At 42.1% G+C, this 20,482-nt stretch overlaps 1 protein-coding gene across 2 annotated transcripts; it reads right to left on the minus strand.

Annotated features, from left to right (window-relative positions):
- Positions 1 to 9,135: 9,135 nt before the first annotated feature.
- On the minus strand, positions 9,136 to 19,929 carry LOC118401026 (ectonucleoside triphosphate diphosphohydrolase 6-like). Of its 2 annotated transcripts, none has more exons than XM_035798173.2 (14): positions 19,728 to 19,929; positions 19,004 to 19,331; positions 18,149 to 18,225; positions 17,877 to 18,020; positions 15,469 to 15,544; positions 13,686 to 13,721; positions 13,107 to 13,195; positions 12,449 to 12,528; positions 11,185 to 11,249; positions 10,514 to 10,618; positions 10,219 to 10,359; positions 10,049 to 10,105; positions 9,713 to 9,825; positions 9,136 to 9,575 (listed from the first exon to the last, which is right to left on the minus strand). In XM_035798173.2, exons 2-14 carry the CDS (start codon positions 19,269 to 19,271, stop codon positions 9,492 to 9,494), a joined length of 1,335 nt encoding a protein of 444 aa, XP_035654066.1. In that variant the 5' UTR covers positions 19,272 to 19,331; positions 19,728 to 19,929; the 3' UTR covers positions 9,136 to 9,491. The 2 variants fall into 2 exon arrangements, with proteins under 2 accessions (XP_035654066.1, XP_035654075.1); XM_035798182.2 differs by having other exon boundaries at positions 19,004 to 19,140; positions 19,728 to 19,927.
- Between the last annotated feature and the right edge of the window lie 553 nt (positions 19,930 to 20,482).

Consider the following 20,482-nt stretch of genomic DNA (forward strand, 5'->3'; position numbering starts at 1 on the left):
TGGGGAATTCCTGATTCTACCTAGATTATGTTGGAGAGAGTTCCTTTAAAGAACACCCTCTGTGTTCTGTTAGACAGGTAACTCTTTATCCACAATATAGCAGGGGGTGTAAAACCATGACGCATACGTTTTTCCATCAGCAGACGATGATCGATAATGTCAAAAGCAGCACTGAAGACTAACAAAACAGCTCCCACAATCTTTTTATCATCAATTTCTCTCAGCCCAATCATCAGTCATTTGGGTAAGTGCTGTGCTTGTTGAATGTCCTTCCCTAAAATAGTGCTGAAAGTCTGTCAATTTTTTTACTGTAAAATAGCATTGTATCTGGTCCAATGCAATTTGTTCCAAAAGTTTACTAAGTATTGTTAACAGGCTGATTGGTTGGCTATTTGAGCCAGTAAAGGGGGCTTTACTATTTTTGGGTAGCGGAATTACATTTGCTTTCCTATAAGCTTGGCACACCTGTATTTGGGGAGTTTCTCCCATTCTTCTCTGCAGATACTCTCAAGCTTTGTCAGGTTGGATCGGGAACATTGCTGCACAGCTATTTTCAGGTCTGACCTCAGACTGATGCGAAGGTTTACCTTCCAACAGGACAAAGACCCTAAGCACGCAGCCAATAAAACGCAGGAGTGGCTTCGGGACAAGTCTCTGAATGTCCTTGAGAGGCCAAGCCAGAGCCTGGACTTGAAACGGATTGAACATTTCTGGAGAGCTGAGCGCTCTGGAGCAGGTTTTCATCAAGGATCTCTCTGTTCTTTGCTCTGTTCATCTTTCCCTCGATCCTGATTTTTCTCCCAGTCCCTGCCACTGAAAAACATCCTCACAGCATGATGCTGCCACCACCATGATTCAGCATAGGGATGGTGCAAGGTTTCCTCCAGACGTGACGCTTGGCATTCAGGTCAAAGAGTTCTATCTTGGTTTCATCAGACCAGAGAATCTTGTTTCTCATGGTCTGAGTCTTTAGGTGCCTTTTGGCAACTCCAAACTTTAGGTGCCTTTTGGCAAACTCCAAATGTTTTTTCTCTGAGGTCTTGGCTGATTTTTTAAAGATTTTCCCATGATGTCAAGCAAATAGGCACTGAGTTTGAAGGTAGGCTTTGAAATACATCCACACCTCCAATTGACTCAAATTATGTCAATTAGCGTCAGAAGATTCTAAAGCCATAACATCAATTTCTGGAATTGTTTAAAGGCAGAGTCAACTTAGTGTATGTAAACCATTCCACTACCACTGCATTGGTTGACATGACTGACCAGTGGCTCAATGCTATGGATAATGGCAAATTTGTAGGTGTACTATTTTTAGATTTCAGTGCAGCATTTGATTTAGTGGATAATGAAATAATTTTGACAAAATTAATGCATTATGGTTTTAAGGAGGTAGCATTGAATTGGGTACAGTCATATCTAACTGACAGGAAACATACCACCTATATCAATGGATCATTTTCTTCCCTTAATGTGTAAAACTGTGGAATTACCGCAGGGCAGCTGCCTTGGGCCACTTCTTTACTTAATATATACCAACGACCTTCCCTATGCCTTGGTTGAAACTCAAGCTACTATATTTGCAGATGATTCTACAATTTATGCAGCAAGACAATCAGTTCAATAGGTACAGCAGGCTTTACAAGGAGATTTGGAGAATATCAGGAAGTGGGTTTGCCAAAACAAACTTGTTTTAAACACCAAGAAAACCAAAGTTATGTTGGTCTGTTCAACTAGGAAAAGGCCAAAACAGCATGGGATACAATTAAGTATGGGAGGAGTACAAATTGAAGAAGTGGCAGAAACCAAACTATTGGGAGTGCAGCTAGACAACTGCTTATCATGGTCGTCTCAAATAACTAATCTATGTAAAAAAAAAAAATATTTAAACAGCATGCATAATCAGAAGGATAGCTAAATATTTACCAGGAAAAATTATTCAGCAAATAACACAACCATTAATTGAGAGTCAGGTGAACTACTGTTCAGTGGTCTGGGGAAATGCATCATCAAGTAAAGTTAGGAGGCTGCAGAATGCACAGAATAAAGCTGCAAGGATTGTTTTAAGGTGGAAATATGGTTCTTCTGTTGCAGTCATGCTCAATGTTCTTGGTTAGTCATCAACTGAGAAGATAATTGAAAAAAACATGCTTATTTTATAATATACATAATTTAAAACGGCCAAGTTCTATTCACAACGGTATTCAGTTGGTAAGAGATATACATTCCGTAAATACTAGGAATAGATTGTCCACCATCTGTGTTATCCAGACAGAAAAGAGAAATAGGCAAAAGAACATTTCGATTTAGAGCAATAAAGAAATGGAATAAATTAACTGCGCAAACTAGAAACCTTTCAATATATACATTTAAATATTATTTTAAAACAATTTAAATATAGTATATAGAAATGTTGTGGGACTATAGTAGATGAAGAATATATATTTTTTAGAGTATTTATTGGGTCATTATGCTAGTATATTATATATGTTTGTAATAGTGTGTTATATGTTAAAGTGTTTTGTATTATAAATTGTATTTTAATGTTTAAGGACTCTTGGAAGAGTAGTCCAAATGGGGACTAAAAGAGATCCAAATCAAATCAAATCAAAACCTCCGACCCACTGGAATTGTGATACAGTGAAATAATCTGTCTGTAAACAATTGTTGGAAAAATTACTTTTGTCATGCACAAAGTAGATGTCCTAACCGACTTGCCAAAACTATAGTTAACAAGAAATTTGTGGAGTGGTTGAAAAACGAGTTTTAATGACTCCAACCTAAGTGTATGTAAACTTCTTAATTAAACTGTAGATTGTCATTATGGAGATGCCTATTTCCAACCCCTTTTTTGTAAAACATATTAATACGCTAGAACTGATGCACATCAAGAAATAATGCAGACAGCGCGGTCTAAGCCACTGCATCGCAGTTAGGGGAGGGTTTGGCCAGCCGGGACTTCCTTGTCCCATCGCGCTCTAGTGACTCCTTATGGCGGGCCGGGCGCCTGCAAGCTGCCCCCTGGCCGCCAGCTGGACGGTGTTTCCTCCGACACGTTGGTGCGGCTGGCTTCCGAGTTAAGCGACCTGTGTGTCAAGAAGCAGTGCTGCTTGCAGGGTCGTGTTTTGGAGGGTGCATGGCTCTCAACCTTCACCTCTCCCAAGTCCATAGGGATGGAACAAGACTAACTACCAATTGGACAAAAAGGGGTAAAAAGAAAACTTCAGACATCTGTGGCATTGTGTTTTGTGACAAAACTGCACATTTTAGAGTGGCCTTTTAGTGTCCCCAGCACAAAGTGCACCTGTATAATGATCATGCTGTTTAATCAGCTTCTTGATATGCCACACCTGGACAGTGGATGTATTATCTTGGTAAAGGAGAAACGCTCACTGACAGGGATATAAACACATTTGTGCACAACATTTGGGAGAAATAAGCTTCTTTGTGTATGGAAAATTTCAGGGATCTTTTATTTTAGCTCATGAAACATGGGACCAACACTTTACATGTTGCATTTATATTTATGTTCTGTGTATGCTGGACAGCATTTCAAGAACTTTTTCAGGGCCCTCAATTCTGATTTCCAGCTCTTTCCTTGTAACTTCATTCTTTATGGTGGGACGTTTGCCCAGGTTGAAGTTGAGGATCGACGGCACCTCACAGACCACTAAAAGGACAACAAGTCAGTTAAAGAACAAATTCTTATTTAAAATGACCTAGGAACAGTGGGTTAACTGCCTTGTTCAGAACGACACATTTCCAACTTCCGGCGCCGACAGAGATGGCCGCCTCGCTTCGCGTTCCTAGGAAACTATGCAGTTTTTTGTTTTTTTACGTGTTATTTCTTACATTAGTACCCCAGGTCATCTTAGGTTTCATTACATACAGTCGAGAAGAACTACTGAATATAAGATCAGCGTCAACTCACCATCAGTACGACCAAGAATATGTTTTCCGCGACGCGGATCCTGTGTTCTGCCTTACAAACAGGACAACGGAATGGATCGCATGCAGCGACCCAAGAAAACGACTCCGAAAAAGAGGGAAACGTAGCGGTCTTCTGGTCAGACTCAGAACAAGGGCACATCGCGCACCACTCCCCAGCATTCTTCTTGCCAATGTCCAGTCTCTTGACAACAAGGTTGACGAAATCCGAGCAAGGGTAGCATTCCAGAGGGACATCAGAGACTGCAACGTTCTCTGCTTCACGGAAACATGGCTCACTGGGAAGACGCTATCCGATGCGGTGCAGCCAACGGGTTTCTCCACACACCGCGCCGACAGAAACATACATCTTTCTGGTAAGAAGAGGGGCGGGGGCGTATGCCTTATGACTAACGAGACATGGTGTAATGAAGGAAACATACAGGAACTCAAATCCTTCTGTTCACCTGATTTAGAATTCCTCACAATCAAATGTAGACCGCATTATATTCCAAGAGAATTCTCTTCGATTATAATCACAGCCGACCACACATATATCCCCCCAAGCAGACACATCGATGGCTCTGAACGAACTTTATTTAACTCTTTGCAAACTGGAAACCATTTATCCGGAGGCTGCATTCATTGTAGCTGGGGATTTTAACAAAGCTAATCTGAAAACAAGACTCCCTAAATTTTATCAGCATATCGATTGCGCAACCAGGGGTGGTAAAACCTTGGATCATTGTTACTCTAACTTCCGCGACGCATATAAGGCCCTGCCCCGCCCCCTTCGGAAAAGCTGACCACGACTCCATTTTGCTGATCCCTGCCTACAGGCAGAAGCTAAAACAAGAGGCTCCCACGCTGAGGTCTGTCCAACGCTGGTCAGACCAAGCTGACTCTACACTCCAAGACTGCTTCCATCACGTGGACTGGGACATGTTTCGTATTGCGTCAGATGAAAATATTGACGAATACGCTGATTCGGTGTGCGAGTTCATTAGAACGTGCGTCGAAGATGTCGTTCCCATAGCAACGATAAAAACATTCCCAAACCAGAAACCGTGGATTGATGGCAGCATTCGCGTGAAACTGAAAGCGCGAACCACTGCTTTTAATCAGGGCAAGGTGTCTGGTAACATGTCCGAATATAAACAATGCAGCTATTCCCTCCGCAAGGCTATTAAAAAGCTAAGCGTCAGTACAGAGACAAAGTGGAATCTCAATTCAATGGCTCAGACACAAGAGGCATGTGGCAGGGTCTACAGTCAATCACGGACTACAAGAAGAAACCCAGCCCAGTCACGGACCAGGATGTCTTGCTCCCAGGCAGACTAAATAACTTTTTGCCCGCTTTGAGGACAATACAGTGCCACTGACACGGCCTGCAACGAAAACATGCGGTCTCTCCTTCACTGCAGCCGAGGTGAGTAAGACATTTAAACGTGTTAACCCTCGCAAGGCTGCAGGCCCAGACGGCATCCCCAGCTGCGCCTCAGAGCATGCGCAGACCAGCTGGCCGGTGTGTTTACGGACATATTCAATCAATCCCTATACCAGTCTGCTGTTCCCACATGCCACCATTGTTCCTGTTCCCAAGAAAGCTAAGGTAACAGAGCTAAACGACTACTGCCCCGTAGCACTCACTTCCGTCATCATGAAGTGCTTTGAGAGACTAGTCAAGGACCATATCACCTCCACCCTACCTGACACCCTAGACCCACTCCAATTTGCTTACCGCCCAAATAGGTCCACAGACGATGCAATCTCAACCACACTGCACACTGCCCTAACCCACCTGGACAAGAGGAATACCTATGTGAGAATGCTGTTCATCGACTACAGCTCGGCATTCAACACCATAGTACCCTCCAAGCTCGTCATCAAGCTTGAGACCCTGGGTCTCGACCCCGCCCTGTGCAACTGGGTACTGGACTTCCTGACGGGCCGCCCCAGGTGGTGAGGGTAGGCAACAACATCTCCTCCCCGCTGATCCTCAACACGGGGGCCCCACAAGGGTGCGTTCTGAGCCCTCTCCTGTACTCCTGTTCACCCACGACTGCGTGGCCACGCACGCTCCAACTCAATCATCAAGTTTGCGGACGACACAACAGTGGTAGGCTTGATTACCAACAACGACGAGACGGCCTACAGGGAGGAGGTGAGGGCCCTCGGAGTGTGGTGTCAGGAAAATAACCTCACACTCAACGTCAACAAAACTAAGGAGATGATTGTGGACTTCAGGAAACAGCAGAGGGAACACCCCTATCCACATCGATGGAACAGTAGTGGAGAGGGTAGCAAGTTTTAAGTTCCTCGGCATACACATCACAGACAAACTGAATTGGTCCACTCACACTGACAGCGTCGTGAAGAAGGCGCAGCAGCGCCTCTTCAACCTCAGGAGGCTGAAGAAATTCGGCTTGTCACCAAAAGCACTCACAAACTTCTACAGATGCACAATCGAGAGCATCCTGGCGGGCTGTATCACCGCCTGGTACGGCAACTGCTCCGCCCTCAACCGTAAGGCTCTCCAGAGGGTAGTGAGGTCTGCACAACGCATCACCGGGGCAAACTACCTGCCCTCCAGGACACCTACACCACCCGATGTTACAGGAAGGCCATAAAGATCATCAAGGACATCAACCACCGAACCACTGCCTGTTCACCCCGCTATCATCCAGAAGGCGAGGTCAGTACAGGTGCATCAAAGCTGGGACCGAGAGACTGAAAAACAGCTTCTATCTCAAGGCCATCAGACTGTTAAACAGCCACCACTAACATTGAGTGGCTGCTGCCAACACACTGTCATTGACACTGACCCAACTCCAGCCACTTTAATAATGGGAATTGATGGGAAATGATGTAAATATATCACTAGCCACTTTAAACAATGCTACCTTATATATAATGTTACTTACCCTACATTATTCCTTCTGTAGCTCAGTTGGTAGAGCATGGCGCTTGTAACGCCAGGGTAGTGGGTTCGATCCCGGGACCACCCATACGTAGAATGTATGCACACGTGACTGTAAGTCGCTTTGGATAAAAGCGTCTGCTAAATGGCATATATTATTATTATTATTATATTATTCATCTCATATGCATATGTATATACTGTACTCTACATCATCGACTGCATCCTTATGTAATACATGCATCACTAGCCACTTTTTAACTATGTCTAGATACTCATCTCATATGTATATACTGTACTCGATACCATCTACTGTATGCTGCTCTGTACCATCACTCATTCATATATCCTTATGTACATATTCCTTATCCCCTTACACTGTGTATAAGACAGTAGTTTTGGAATTGTTAGTTAGATTACTTGTTGGTTATCACTGCATTGTCGGAACTAGAAGCACAAGCATTTCGCTACACTCGCATTAACATCTGCTAACCATGTGTATGTGACAAATAAAATTTGATTTGATTTGTTTTTTTTAACCTTGTCAGCTGGCAAGCTTTTGGTTACTGGCCCAATGCTCCAACACCTAGGCTACCTGCCGCCCTATCATCCCCTCCAACAGTAACTAACCTTTGCAGCATACTACATACTACCTGTGGTCTGAAAGAAGCATTTTGAAGCTGAGCTCTGCTTATCACCAGTGGAATGGAGCCAGCTATTGGAGCTAGTGGACATTTTGGACCCTTTCGTCCAGGCCACCACCCTTACTCAGGGGGAGAAAGTGGTGACTCAGTGCTGCCCTTCAACTATCATCTGCAAAGTATACTGAGCACAAGTTGTCAGTCTAGTAAAAGCACTGCAGCAGTCACTCAAAAGCCGATTCCAGGGGTTGTTTGTGAATGTCAGAATGGAGAACTCGGATGAACAGGCAACAAAACTTCCATTTGGTGACAATGTATACATAATGGCTGCACTGCTGGACCTTTCTGCCTGTTCTGGCTTGATCATGATTCCCTCCTCATACCATATGAAAATCAAGCTGAACTGAAGGAGAGTGTGATTGGTAGGTACAATGCACATCACCGTTACAGAGAGCAGTAGTGGGAGAAGAACAACCACCACCACCTGCCAAAAAGGGAGTCTTCAAATCATTTACAAGGTTTATAGACCTAACCAACAGCAGGCAGAAAGCCATTGCCTAAAGGGACTTGAAACTTGACTTAGACTTGGCCCTAAAAGACTTGAGACTTGACTTGGACTCTACCTCAAAGACTTGTGAACATCTCTGCTAGTTATTTCAACATGTTAAGACCTACTGGAATATTAAGTGCAAGATTTAGGCCTATGGCTCATAGACACAACTAGATCTGTTATTAGGGTGAGTGAGGGTAGACAACCTAGTTGTTTGACTACTAGTCTATCATTGCACAGCTGTCTCTTTTGTGAAATGTTGACCGCTTCTCAGGGTACTTTGCTGCTGAACCGATGGGTGATAAACTGCACTGACTCACTGTCGGGAATTGGAGAAGTCTTCTGAAAGATACTGGAGGAGCAAGGTTTTGACAAAGTGAGTCAATTTGTTCCTTTTTACTAGCATACTGTGGATGACCCAGCACTTCACATCCCATACATTCAAGACTAGATGGCTACATTTGCCAAATTTTGTTTTGTCAGAAATGGGCAGCTCTGAAGTTCGCATTGGCCCCATTGTAAAAGGGTGTTTTCAGTTTATGGATTTTTGGGTGTCTCAATCCTGATCCTACATGCACATGTTTGTTCTATCCCTGTAGCACCAACACACCTGATTCAACTAATCAAGCCCCTAATTCGCTAATCAGGTGTTAGTGCTGGGCAAGAACAAAAAGAAGAGCACCACTGAGTGGCCAGGACCAGGATTGTTTTGATCTTCCACCATGGACAGTAGCCCTACATCGCTGACCTGCAGTCAGAACAGGCCCACTGCAACAAAGTAATATTTCCTCATTTAGGATAACTGCTGAATCTCTTATTTTTAGGCCTTTGTGGTCCTGGGGTCAGTTCCTGCTGCTGTGGAAGGACGGGGAGCTGTTCACGGAGTGGCTGAAGGTCACTAGCGGAGCCAACACCAGGAATGCTGCATCCTGCTCCCAGTGCCTGAACGAGTGGTATGATGCATTCCTATGAGACTGGGGATATGCTGCTCCCCAATGTCATGTTGAAGATCAATTCTGTTTTATAGTGAAAATATGTCAGTGGTATAGGCTATGGCTTGTCAGAGCAGAATATGCTAATAAAGGTGTTGAATCTGTAAATTGTTTCAAATTGTTTTATCATTCAAAATACATATGCCTTCAATATTTTTGTTCATGATTCTGAACCGTATACAATTGTACAGACATTAAAATTTTAACAACTTTATATTTAAAAATACCAAATATGTAATAGGTCATGCTCCTTCAAAATTACTATACAACTAACATTCCTTTAGAAGTATAAAACAATCACACCTGCCAAAAGATAAGTCAAACATCCAAAGGCGACTGGTAATATAAACTCACATTTTGATAAAACTTAACAGGTACAATCATAATTTTCCCAGACCATACTTTTGCAGCACAGAATCACTGGCACGTCTTGGCAGTGACAAGTGAGAGGAGAGACTGGCAGCTCACTGACTGCGGAGGGACTCAATGTAGTGGAAAGTAGCCCCCAGAGCCCAGCTAGTCTCCACTTCGTCAATCTTCCTCGCCAGCTGAAAACACACACCAATCACAGTTCTCTCTTTGGCCGTCCGATGCAGACCCATGGAAATGCACAGCCTCAGTGCCACACCATGACAGTTGATTTCAAATGAATGATAAATGGCTTTTATTTGCATTTGGTTCTTACCTTAAATACTTTATCTTTGGGGAAACCAAGCTCTTGCAGCATCCCAGAGATGTAGGTTAGATCCAGACAGAGGAATGGGTTCTCTCCTGCAGTAACCGCCATTCCGTTGCACACTGCGAGAAAGCAAGACATGCTTATAAATTAGCACACTATATGCTGATTTCTTGCAAGTATTCACTCAATTCCAATAGAACTTGGATTACTTATTTATTAAAAATGTGTGAATGCTCAAACGTTGATGAATAAGGGATAAGTCATGTTTCTACTCAGAATTCAGTTTGGTAGCAGTGAACCGCATACAGTACACAGAACTGCCGCATGAGGGCGCCGTCTTACCTCTCTTGGCAGCATCGATGTAGTCGCTGACTTTTATAGTCCCTCCTGTTTTCTCATCTGAGTTAGTGGGGTGATTAGAATAGAACTACATTCAGTTACTAAATCAAGATATCATTATAGAAAACTGGGCAGCATATTCATTTGTGGCAAAAGGCAGGTAGGGTTCCTACCAATAGCACCCAGATCCACAGCTCTGTCATAGTAGTAGGAAAAGGCATAGAATTCCATATCTTTGGCTTCCCCTGCCTTCTTCACCTTTCTATACAGCATCTTCTCCACTTTCCTAAGGCATGACTCATACATGGGCTCTCCTGAAACAGAATCAAAACTGTTTATACACACGGAAATGGGTCAGATCAGTCACGATCCGACAGGCAATTAATTGTTCATTAACTGGCGTAACAATTGGTACTTAGAGTTAGTAATATTAATTTTAAGTTCGTTATTAATCTCTTTTTACCGTACCTGCCTTCTGGCCCTGCACAGTATACAGAACTTCTGCATGTTCCCATTGGCCAGAGTATTCCGGGGCCAAGCAGGGGCTTACTAGCTCTGTGCTGCTGCCCTCTACTGTTGAACAGAGAGAATGCACATTGAATTTTGACCTGACCAGCATAAGTAATGTTTTGGTACACAGGTGGGATATATATGAAAGCTATGGCTGGAGAAGGCTACATTTTACAAAAATAAACATCGAACTAACGTGGTGTTGTCGTTCGGCCAACAATTTCCACAATAAGTATAAAGCCGTAAGGGGACAGAGCATCTGAAATTGCTGTGCTCCAACAGGTTTTATGACTATTGGCCGACACCTGGTGGCACACTAAAGCAACCCTATAACCAAAAATAAATTGAGGGAACATTGAGAATAAATAGATTATACAACAAACAAATGTATCAAAGAAATCTGATTAAAATTCAAGTGTATAAAATGAAAATCCCCATGGAGAACTGCATCCGGGGCATTCGACTGATGGCAGTTCTTAAAGCCAGGCATCAACTACATCACAGCAACAGCTGGCATGCAAGGAATTAATCTTGGTCCATGTTATTAAAAGATTAGATAATGGCTTATTTATCGGGACGGGGAGGGTCTTTAAAAGTCAACGATGAAAGCAAATTGAAAAACCACATACAAGGCTGTCCCTCGATTCCTCCCAAGATGGCTAGTCTTGCCGACATCAAGCCTAGACCAAGGTAGCTGTGAGAAAAAAAAAGCAGAATCAGTCTGTGATACACAGAAATAAGAGTGTGAGAAAGGTTTGTGCAACATGCCAAAAAACGTAGCAGGGTCATACACTAACCTGAGGACAGAAAGAATACACCTGTTTCACTCTCTGAACAACAGCACAGAGGGGGCTGCATTTCAGGAAAGCAGGTAGAGCCCTCCACAGTGCCATAATATTACACTACAGACATCGAATATCTCTTGAAGCACGGTCAAGTTAATTATGCTGTGGATGTTGTAATAAACCAACCAGACATCAAAGACAGTCGTCCTTCTGAACTGAAGGACAGAAAGGACACTGCTCAGGGATGTCACCATGAGGTCATTGGTGATTTAAAAAAAACAGCTACAGAGTTCAATGGCTGTGATGGGAGAAAACTGAGGATGGATCAACATTGTAGAGAGACTCCACAATAATGACTTAAATGAGTGTAAAAAGAACACAAATATTCCAAAACATGCATATGTATGCAACAAGGCACTAAAGTAATACCGAAGGAAAATTAACACAGCAAAGGCATACACGTTCTGGCCAAAATGCAAAACCTTCTGGGGCAAATCCAACAACACGTCACTGAGTAACTGTCTCCTTTTCAAGCATGGTGGTGGCTGCATGATATGGGTGTGCTTGACATCGGCAAAGAGTTCTTCAGGATAAAAATAAAACGGGACAGAGCTAAGCACAGGCAAAGTCCTAGAAAACCTGCTTTACACCAGACACTGGGAGAGGAATTCACCTTTCAGCAGGACAATAACGGCAAGTCACAGTTTTGACATAAATCCATTTGAAAATCAATGACAAAAATTGCTGTCAAGCCATGATCCCAAACACACACAAAAATATGAAAAAAATCCAAGGAGGGTTAATACTTATGATACCCACTGTAAATGTCCCACCAAAGCTGCTTTAGCACTTAGCCTTTGTATAAGATATTATTAAGCTAAAGTGTACACACACAGCCATATACATTTGTGCTACAGATTCCCTCTTAAAACTCCATGCAAAACAAAAAATAAAATGGTAGGCATCATTTCAATAAAAATATATATTGACAGCTGCAATAATATAGCCGTTTGCAGCTGGATGCACCACGCCGTAGGTTTAACATAAAGAGGGAGGAGGGCTTTCCAAAAAGCCCAATTATCTGTCGAAACATAGTGCACGATAGTACCTGTGTGAGTAGAGTGTGTGGGTGCTGTTGAACATCTGAAATGATGTAATGTAGTTGATGGGTGAGGTCTGGATGGTTTTCTGGAGAGAAAGAGAAGATGCAACATAAAATTGTGTGGCTTTATACATTTGCAAACAAAACATTTCTAGATTTAAAAACGTCAGAATGGTACATGCTTTCTTATATGAACCCCAATTCCTGGGTGACCAGCTAGAGCTTATACAACAAACATCACACTGTGCTGTTTGACATCAAACAGACAAGGAGGATCTACTAAATAAGGAGAGAGAGAAAAAAAAACCCTGCTGCAATCTGCAAAACCAATTTCACCCCTACGGCGTGAACGGCTTGCCGGGAGAGTTTAAACTCTTTGAAAAGCAGTGTAATGACATGGTAAATTGGTCCTCAATCCCTCGCGTACAAGGCCTGACCTAGTTAAGGAACAAGAAATCCCCCTCCAACCTAATGTCCAACAACGTTTATTTACCAGCCCTTTCGGATTAGCGTGGCATTTGCTGATTAAGCCCTAAGATGAGAGGACATCCCGGTAGTTTGTGTTGCTTTAGAGAAGAGATCTGGCTTCATTATCTACTGTGTGTGTGTGTGTGTGTACGGGCATGCACATCCCCTATCAAACAAAGTAGTCGCCTTATTGTACCTCATCCTGGGGAGAGAAGGTGATCTGGGTGGACCCCCCTCCCAGATCCAGCATCCCCACAGTGGGTGTGTCAGAGCCGTGGAGACCCCCTGCAGAGAGAGCGAGAGAAGGGGAGAAAGAGCGGGGGGGGGGCGTGCCAGTGTGGTCACCAAGGAGGAACTGGGGATGCAGCGCTAGGCTAATCCAATAACAGGTAATCAACATTTCTTGTCCAGATTAATCTATTTAGCTGGTGTTCTGTTTATGTACCAGAATAAAGCCTGTTCTGAACATTGAGCTTGGGGCCAGGGCCCCTGAGGGTGGTGGGGTCAGTACAGAACGTCTTGGCCTTTAGTTCACTGAATCGTTCCAAACTAAAACATATCGCTCCAGTATCGTATCCCATGCATCTAGATACGTATCAAATCGTCTTGAAAGGGAAAGATGCACATCCCTAGTAGATGGTCACATTCCCACTGGAATATATTTTCTCTTACATCTAGTACACCTTTAATCTCAGAGTTAACTCCATATCGATCCTTACCAATGCTATCTATGCCATTAGCAACTGACAGTAAACAAAGTTTGAAAGCATCTCACCTATGAGGAAGTTGACAGTGATCCAAGCAGAGATCCCTGTGAGGGAAAAAAAAAGAGATAGTGAATACCTCATCCCTCTTACATAGTTTGTACTGAAATCCTTTAAACAAAAAAAAACAAAAAAATAGAAATGTCTAACCTTTAACAGTTAGTCATGCAACAGTGCTTAGGGGTCAACTATTTAGGTCAAATGAGGAGATTATGCTATATACATTTGCACTCAGTGAGTAGGACTCCATTGTGTGCATTAGTGCCTTTAACAACCCTTTCCTAGTTTATGGACTCAGAACTATATCATAGGAGCTTTAGGATAAAACTCTTGCAGTAAGATGTCAAGAAGCAACTGACATTTACAAACAAACAACTTTAAAAAGAGTGCTGCGCTAGTAGTCATTATGACCAAAACACTGTCGCTTAGATACCATACACTTTGCCCACTTTATCCCTCCATCCTCCCTCAAATACCACTTATATTTTTTTATAAGTCTGTTCGATTCAGCATGTGTAATCTCCACTAGGATTAGCGTCTAGGGCAAGAGCGGCAAAAATCGAACTGATAATAAGGCAGTGAAATCCGGTTATGGATCGAGTGGGAGTTTAGCATTACAGCTCAGCAATGACGCCAGAGGAATTTGTCCATTAGGCACAAAAACGTGAACTTCAAAGTTAATTCAGTAATCATAAAAGGTATTTTCCAAGGGTCAGGTCACCTCCACTGTAACAAGCTGATAGACTTGGGTAAGAAGACAACATTTTCAGCCTCAGAAATCAAATGGAGGATATTCGGTTTGCAAAGATTAAACGAAACATTATCCTACATGCCCATAATTGCTTGTATAAACTACTTTAAAAAGGATTGGATTTTAAATATTTTATGTACTGCTTTTGTGCCTATATCAAACATGGCTTTCAACACAAAACACCAATGTATATCTTATTTCAATATAACAATCCTATTAAAGTGTTAATGCCCACATTAATTGCGGAGAATTGAATGGTCAATACCAGGCCAAAGGACCAGAACCTAGTAGCCACAGAAACATAGCTGTTTGGTGACAGGCTTGATGTTGCTCAAACAAGCCAGTAATGGACCAGAGTGGGCCTCTACCATCGAGGCCACTCCACTGGACACAGAGGGCTCCAGTCCAGTCCCAACTCAATTATTTACAAATTGTATTAATTCTGCACTCCTGTCAAAAGTTTTGCTGTAATTAGTCATGGAGGTTAAAGCGGATATTGACACATTTAACTAGCTTTTTTCCCCCCATAATCCGTTAAGTGCCTCTGTATGCATTGGGTAATTCAGGGCAGGGTCAAACTGAGTGACCTCTCTCAGAGTCAATGCAACACTGTGCAGAAACATCCTAATCAGTGATCCCAAGGATCCAGTCCTGTGATAACTTCTGTTACCTCCAATTCATCATGCAAGACGAAAGAACATCTAGAAATGGTTATGAATTAGAAGAACTATCAAATGAGAAAAAAATGTTCTACATCAAAAAGTCATACTGCTGTTACAGGATGTACACATGATTTTAAAAAAGGAAATGTCCATAAATTGGCAAGGCCATGGAAATATTGCTTCACTAAGACCCAAACAGGTGCAGTGTAAAAACATTGAATTCTAATTGGATTAAGGGGGAATCTTGCATCTATAACAAAAAAAAACAAAAAAAATAAAGGTTTTATTGTATACAAAAATGTGAGTCCCACAGTACATGACACTAGAAACACCTGCAAGGGTATGACGTGTTTTGTGAAACTACAAGTGGGCCAGACATACCTTCATCAGTGCCATCCATTATGGACACACTGTCCCCTCTGGACAGGAATGGAGACTCCCCAAACACCTCCCTCACCTAGATAGAAAGCTTAAGGTCAGTTCTTCCTCAACCATGTTTGGAAGCTGTTTTCCACATACAGTTGAAGTTGGAAGTTGGAAGTTTACATCCACTTTGGTTGGAGACATTCAAACTCGTTTTTCAACCACTCCACAACTCTCTTGTTAACAAACTATGGTTTTGGTAAGTCGGTTAGGACATTACTTTGTGCATGACACAAGTCATTTTTCCAACAATTGTTTAGACAGATTATTTCACTTATAATTCCAGTGGGTAGGAAGTTTACATACACTAAGTTGACTGCGCCTTTAAACAGCTTGGGAAAGTCCAGAAATTGATGTCATGGCTTTATAAGCTTCTGATAGGCTAGTTGACCTCATTTGAGTCAATTGGAGGTGTATTTGTGGATGTAGTTCAAGGCCTACCTTCAAATGTGGTGCCTCTTTGCTTGACATCATGGGAAATCAGCCAAGACCTCAGAAAAAAAGTGTAGACCTCCACAAGTCTGGTTCATCCTTGGGAGCAATTTCCAAACGCCTGAAAGTACCACGTTCATCTGTACGAACAATAGTACACAAGTATAAACACCATGGGACCACGCAGCTGTCATATCACCGAGGAAGGAGACGCGTTCTGTCTCCTAGAGATGAATGTATTTGTGCGAAAAGTGCAAATCAATCCCAGAACAACAAAGGACCTTGTGAAGATGCTGGAGGAAACAGGTACAAAAGTATCTATAGTCACAGTAAAACGAGTCCGATATCGACATAACCTGAAAGGCCGCTCAGCCAGGAAGAAGCCACTGCTCCAAAACCGACATAAAAAAGCCAGACTACGGTTTGCAACTGCACATGGGGACAAAGATCGTACTTTTTGGAGAAATGTCCTCTGGTCTGATGAAACAAAAATAGAACCGTTTGGTCATGATGACTATCGTTATGTTTGGAGGAAAAAGGGGAGGTTTGCAGCCGAAGAAACACCATCCCAACCGTGAAGCACGGGGTGGCAGCATCATGTTGTGGGGGTGCTTTGCTGCAGGAGGGACTTGTGCACTTCACAACATAGATGGCTTCATGAGGAAGGAAAATGTATCTGGATATATTGAAGCAGCATCTCAAGACATGAGTCAGGAATTTAAAGCTTGGTGGCAAATGGGTCTTCCAAATGGACAATGACCCCAAGCATTTTTCCAAAGTTGTGGCAAATTGGCTTAAGGACAACAAAGTCAAGTTATTGGAGTGGCCATTACAAAGCCCTGACCTCAATCCTGTAGAACATTTGTGGGCAGAACTGAAAAATCTTGTGCGAGCATGGAGGGCTACAAACCTGACAGTTACACCAGCTCTGTCAGAAGGAATGGGCCAAAATTCACCCAACTTATTGTGGGAAGCTTGTGGAAGGCTACCCGAAACATTTGACCCAAGTTAAACAATTTAAAGGCAATGTTACCAAATACAAATTGAGTGATGAAAGAAATAAAAGCTGAAATAAATCACTCAACGATTATTCTGACATTTCACATTCTTAAAATTAAGTGGTGATCCTAACTGACCTAAGACTGGCCATTTTTACTAGGATTAAATGTCAGAAATGGTAAAAAACTGAGTTTAAATGTATTTCGCTAAGGTGTATGTAAACTTCCAACTTCAACTGTACATGACACAATTCCTTCTATAAGGTATTATCTACATGAAATCAACTTTGCAATATATAAATACTACTATTCACGAGCTGTATAGATAGCACATTTATGCATCTTTAGGACAAATATGACGTGCATTGAATTCACACCCCTCATTGTTGTAAAAAGGAGTTGGGTGTGTTAACACTTGGCCACGTAATAGTTCAACTACAAACTAAACAGGTTTAGGGTGTGTAGTCCTTAGGTGAAGCTGTCATAGGCTATTAAATGGAGAGAGAGAGAAAAAAAAAGAGGCGCAGAGGAGGATCTGTGAAAGGCGTGGAGGACCTGGAACACTGACAGGTGATCAAACAAAGAGGTCACTTATGCAATTCATTCATGTCATTAATTACTTTCAGCTGATGGTATTACTGTACCAGGAGGACCACCAACAGCATGGGGTAAATTTAGACAAGTTATGCAATTACATAGACTAGCTCATTTGTAAGTGGGCAACTCATTATTTGACCGCTGCCAACCTCCATGCTTTACCCAGCACAACTCGTCTTTTTCCAATGTAAAATCTGAAATCGGGGTGAAATGTAACAAAACAGCTAACGGAAATGCTAACTCCACAAGGTGAGAGAGTGGGAACTGTGCAGTGTTTGTGGTATGGCAACCTATCTTCGCAGTGAGTCCACAGACATTGGCCAGTGGTGAAAGGCTCACCCTGTCCAGTAGGTGTGTGGCCTTCTCCCCAGGCAAAAGACGGAGGCCTGCAGTGGCCTTGAGTACCAGAGGAGTGCTGCTCCATACGGAGGAGGGAATGCTGCCTTGGGCCACAGCCAACAGCTCCAGGATCCCTTCTTTACACTAAGAAACAAACCACAGTGGAACCAAGAGATTAGATTTCTAAAGATAACATCAGTGCAATAACAAGAGATAGTCTACATTTAGGAGTATCTTGACTGTTCTTTTCAAATAGATATGAAGTTGGTAACCTTTTCTGGATCATCGGCATATGCAGATAGACCTGGTTTTATTGCTCTGAATGTTTCATGTGCCAATTTAGGAGCCTCTGTAGAAAAAGACAGAACAAATATCATGAAGCCCATTGCAGTGAAATACAGTTGACATTTAATTCACAATTGAAAGAATTGTAGGGTGCTAATGTAGATTTGAGTAATGCTAATAGTTACCACCAAAGCAGAAAACCAATGGCAAGCGGTGTGATATTATAAAGTAGCCTATATAAAACACTGCCATAAAAATTGACATGTTCTATCTTCTCAGAATTTCTACATTGCTTCTGTGAAACTCTACTTGACATGTTGCGTGTTTGTGAAAAACAATGAGGGCTATTTCAACATAAATAGCAGGTGCTTGGTAGCCATCAGAATATAACAATCATTGGTTTAATAATAAAGCCAAAACAGCACTTAAATTATTTAGCTTAATGTTGAAATAATTTGGTAACTAAGCCATTTGGCGATGCTTTACAGTAACTTTTGGGGGGATTCCTGGTATGGGGTAGCGTAAGCCTAATATGAGGCACATAATACAAATTAAGCCTGAAAGCCTTACATGTCTCACATGGATTCAAATCTGTAATTAATACTTTTGCTGCCGCACATAGATTACAAATTCTAAAAGCAATGCAGAGAGCTACATTTAATTGATCCATTTTGGTCAACTACATATGCAGATGCTATTCATAATACTATTCACCAAAACAAGTCCATTAATGGATGGAAGAGAGACAACGTTTTAATTTTGGGTTCATAGGTATGGAGGTAACATTTCTACCTCTCCCAGTGTAATATATTTGTTTTCAACAATGCACACATGTACCGTACCGTTGTCCTCCAGCTGAAACTTGAAGACATGGATCCTTGTCCCTGTGCTCCCAGCATCAAACATAACGCCATACTGGAAACGTCCGCTGACCACTTCTGAGGATGTTGGTCTGTTGGGACTGCCCGACAAGCCCAATCTGTGTGGGAAGTGAGGTGGTATTTTGGAGATGGCTGGCCTTACACCATCATAGTGGCGCTTAACAAACATCAGGTAAGCTGCCAGGCAGCCCAAGAAGACAAAAACACTGGCCAACTTTGGTAATCTCATGGTGACTGGTGTGTGTAAGGCACATTCTGCAGTTCCATACAGAACTGAAGGCCGTTCGTCCTAAAACATGAAACACATACAGCAGTTAGCGATCTGATAGAGGGCTGTTAGAAAGGTGACATCACGGGGGTCACCAAAGTTTAGCTAGCTACTTGTATACATAATTTCAAGCTTTTCAACACCAGCGACGCTAGCTATAAAACACCGTTTTAGTACTAGCTAAATAAGCTAGCTAATTGCTTTAGTGACTAACTAACGTACACTACTAGGTACTGTAATGTTCTCCCTTTTGAATTGCTAGCATGAAATCTTATGTAGGATAGTGTAAATACTGGCAGGCGAGATGTCACTGTACTGTAGTACAGTAAGAGACAAACAACATTTACTAACGTTAGCTAGTGTAGCAAATAGCTAACTGGCTTTGTTCCTGGCTTGCTTATATTGAAGACAACTTACGAGAGCAAATCCTATGCGTGTAGCATAAATAGCTAGCTAGCTACTTATTCTGATTCCATTCGCATTGTCGGTGTCTGGGACGATAGATTGAAAACTCATGTCAAATAATTAATTAGCTTGGTGCGCGGACCTGTATCCAATCCAAGTCTCTGTTTGATTACATCAGTGTGTGTTTTAGTGATGACGTGTGAAGAAAATGCCGCGTTCTCAAACTAGTCGGAATTAGAAAACTAAAAAATGTCCGACTTGCTGACTGACATTTTCGAGTTTCCTTGTTCCGACTAGCAGATTAACCCGGCAAAATACCAAATAGCTTCTATATAGGCTCAAAAACGGTTTGTACATTATCTGGCAAATTAAAAGTGGCAAGATTATTTCCAGTACTGAAGGTTGGCACTACCCAAATACACTGTGACCATAATTCTGACAATTATTTAGTCCAGATTTTGTTAAACTACCTACCTACCTAGTGAAGCCACACAACTTCAGAAGTAGGCAAATTTATTATGGAAAGTAAATCATTTGTCTGTGAGAAAACAAAAACAACTCTTATCCATTGTTAGAATCGATTAAACAGTATGACAAACAATAATCAGACAAATATATCATATGACTGCACAACATTGCATCACAACTTCAATTTGTGAAACCACATTTCTTGTTTTTTGAAAGGTTGGAATCTCTTATATCAAAGTATAGGGGTGCTATAACTGCACTAGGATGATGTACAGTTACACGTTTGATGTGACCTCTCA

Source organism: Oncorhynchus keta, chromosome 2, assembly GCF_023373465.1.
Source record: "Oncorhynchus keta strain PuntledgeMale-10-30-2019 chromosome 2, Oket_V2, whole genome shotgun sequence".
Classification (NCBI taxonomy): Eukaryota; Metazoa; Chordata; class Actinopteri; order Salmoniformes; family Salmonidae; genus Oncorhynchus; species Oncorhynchus keta.